The sequence below is a fragment of the Cryptomeria japonica genome, chromosome 4, assembly GCF_030272615.1.
Source record: "Cryptomeria japonica chromosome 4, Sugi_1.0, whole genome shotgun sequence".
In the NCBI taxonomy this organism is placed as follows: domain Eukaryota; kingdom Viridiplantae; phylum Streptophyta; class Pinopsida; order Cupressales; family Cupressaceae; genus Cryptomeria; species Cryptomeria japonica.
The window spans coordinates 655170510-655173768 of record NC_081408.1 but is presented as its reverse complement, the minus strand read 5'-3'; the positions used below and the strand labels follow the sequence as shown (position 1 = coordinate 655173768).

The 3259-nt window shown below is 32.9% G+C and overlaps 1 protein-coding gene across 1 annotated transcript; it reads left to right on the top strand.

The window, feature by feature from the left end:
- Window positions 1–2196: 2196 nt before the first annotated feature.
- On the top strand, window positions 2197–3034 carry LOC131053569 (vacuolar iron transporter homolog 3-like). Its single transcript, XM_057988192.2, has one exon. The coding sequence runs from the start codon at window positions 2197–2199 to the stop codon at window positions 2971–2973; it is 777 nt and encodes a 258-aa protein (XP_057844175.1). The 3' UTR covers window positions 2974–3034.
- Window positions 3035–3259: the final 225 nt, after the last annotated feature.

The following is a 3259-nucleotide window of genomic DNA, read 5'->3' as shown; positions in this document are numbered from 1 at the left end:
TATATATATATGTATGTATATGTATATATATGTATATATGTATATGCATATATATGTATATACATATACATATACATATGTATGTATGTATATGTATATACACACACATATATATATGTATATACATGTGTATATATATATGTATATATATTTATATGTATATATTATATACATGTATATATATATATATGAAAATATATGTATATATATGTATATGTATATGTATTTATATATGTATATATATTTATATGTATATATTATATACATGTATATATATATATATAAATATACATGTATATATATATATACACATTTATATATGTATATATACATGTGTATACATGTGTATATATATATACATATATATAATATATACATATAAATATATATACATGTATATATATATATACATGTATATATATATATACATATACATATACATATACATATACATATATATGTATATGTATATATATATTATATACATATGTATATGTATATGTATATGTATATATATAAATGTATATATATTTATGTACATACATACATACATACATACATACATACATACATACATACATACATATATATATATATATATATAAAGAGAGGGAGAGAGGTCAAAAGGTGAGTTATAGGGAGATATAGACAAGAAGGAAGAAAGAAGGTTTGTATATGAGTGAGAGAGAGATAGATAGTGATAAAAAATAAAGAGTGAGGGAGAGTAAGCGATAGAGAGAAATAAAGAGAGAGGAGAGAGAAGAAGAGAGATATAAAAAGAGATCTAGTGATAGGGAGAGAGGGAGAGAGAAAAAGATATGTATAGAAAGATGGAGAGATAGGAGTAGAAAGAAAGGATATATATATATATATATATATATATATAACTTGGGAAATATAGAGGGGTTGAGAGAGTGATAAATATAGAGAGAGGGAGAGATGGAAGGGGAGAGGAAAAAATAGAGATTGAAATAAGGAAAGATTGAGAGGGGTAGATGAAGATATAGAAAGTGATATATAAAGAGAGGTGCATATATACATAGCTTTGATATGGCAGAAGAGGTGGAGGGAGAGATGGAGTGAATACAAGAAAATGATAGTTAATGAGATATAGATAGAGGGAGAGGGAGAGATGAAGATAGAGATGAAGTGGCAAGAGTGAGAGGTAAAGGAGGTCATAAAGACAAGTGATAGAGAGTGAGGGCAAGAGAGGGAGAGGGGGTAGAGAGATAAAGAGATAGGGAGAGAGAAACAAGAGAGTGTGTATGAGAAAGTGAGAGATATAGAGATAGAGACAGGGATAGGGAGGGAGTGAGATATGGTGATAGATGTAGAGATAGAGAGGGGGAGAGAGAAAGAGTGGAAAGATAGAGGGGAAGAGAGAGATACAAAGAGATGTAAAAAGAGAGGGATGATAGAGATAAAACTATAAAACAAAATATATTATCTATTATATTTAATAATTTCTAATGTAGAATATATTATATAATACTATATAACTATACTATTAATTATAAAATAGATTTAATAATTTACATCATATAAAATATAATATATAATAATGATACAATTTATATTATATCAAATATTATATTATATAGCTATATTATACGTAATCTAATTGTATTATATAGCTAGTAGACTCATCATATAGCTAGTGGACTCATTAAGAATCTTTCAACTTCACTAGCAGACCAAGAGCTCATTGACTCTTTTTAAATATCTCTTGATACTTTTTATATAATTTTTTTTTTGAATATATATAGAATAAGCATCTTATAAAGAGGACATCCCATCTCGTCATTTGTATTGTATGATACGATTTTCCCAGAAACTATCTCGCATTTTTTTATAGATTTTTTCAAGATATACGCTAGTTAATATCAAATGAACCTCAAATACGGCTACTCTATTCCTGTTTTTAACGGAAATGCATGAAAACAACAAAACATAAAGTATAAAGAAAGAGAATGCGCCCTCGGCGTGTACACCACGCGCTTCGACTAAACTTTTTGACTCACCTCCAATCTTCTTGCCTCACCAATCTCTTATTTTCTCTGTTGTTGATCATCTCTATGCCTCAATTTTGTCTTAACTCCTACTCTGCATATCTCAAAAACGCACAATCTCTACACTAAATACCCATACAATTTGGAAACCCAATCAACAGAACCGACCAGAAGCCCAAAAAACGCAATGGAATCCAAGCAAGTAACAAAGGATGGCGAAGCAGGAGTTGCAGAGCCATCACCACCTTCTGAAAACAAAATCGTTGCAATTTTAATGCCAAATGAGAAGGAAGAGCAGTTAAAAGAAGAAGAAGAGTGTTCACATGAATCCCAAATCGGGCAGGGGCTTCGTGCCGCCGTATTGGGAGCAAACGATGGGCTGCTCACCACAGCCTCGCTAATGATGGGTGTCGGCGCAGTCAATCCTAAAGTTATGATTTTATCGGGGCTTGCAGCCCTGATAGCAGGAACCTGCAGCATGGCCATTGGAGAATTCGTTTCTGTACAAACCCAACGGGATGTCGAAATCTCAATCTTGAGAAAAACAAAGATCAACAAAGATGGAATAGAAACCCAGAAGCCCGAATCCTCACCATTGTCTTTCTCTGGAGAAACCCAAAAGAAAGTTTTTTCTTTTTCTCCAAAGTCCATTACCAGTAGTGAAAAAGACGCTCTCCCGAATCCTCTTCTGGCGGCTTGCTCATCAGCTCTTGCATTTTCTGTGGGAGCATTTCTTCCTTTGATCTCTGCAGCCTTCATTGAGGATTATAATGTTAGAGTTGGAGTGCTTGCAGGTGTTTCTAGCTTGGCACTTTTTATGTTTGGGGTGGTGGGTGCCTACTTTGGCCGAGCTTCTCTAGTGAAAGGAGGACTCAGAGTGCTCATTGGAGGATGGATTGCCATGTCTGTGACTTATGGATTGTTGAAGCTTCTTCAACGTACTGAAGTGGCAGATGATGTGTAGATTAATGAGCCGCCATTTTTATGTTCTTGTTTTGCTTAGGATCTGTTGTTTTATAAATACATAGGTGGGTTTTGTTATAAAATGTGTCTTCTCAGCAGGAGATCGTTTGAAGCCCAAGGAAAATTAGTGTTCTACTGTAAGTAAGATTTTATATAGTTCTGGAGCATGGAATATAAGCACAAGCGTGCAAAACTTGCCAGGCACACACGTCTGTACTTTTTTGATGTTATGGTAAGAAACTGGACGTCTTGTCATATTGTCTTCTTTTTACAATATTGTCGGCAGT

Bases quoted from the DNA above. Each gene is read 5' to 3' on its own strand.
- LOC131053569 (XM_057988192.2), top strand. From the start codon at position 2,197: ATGGAATCCAAGCAAGTAACAAAGGATGGCGAAGCAGGAGTTGCAGAG.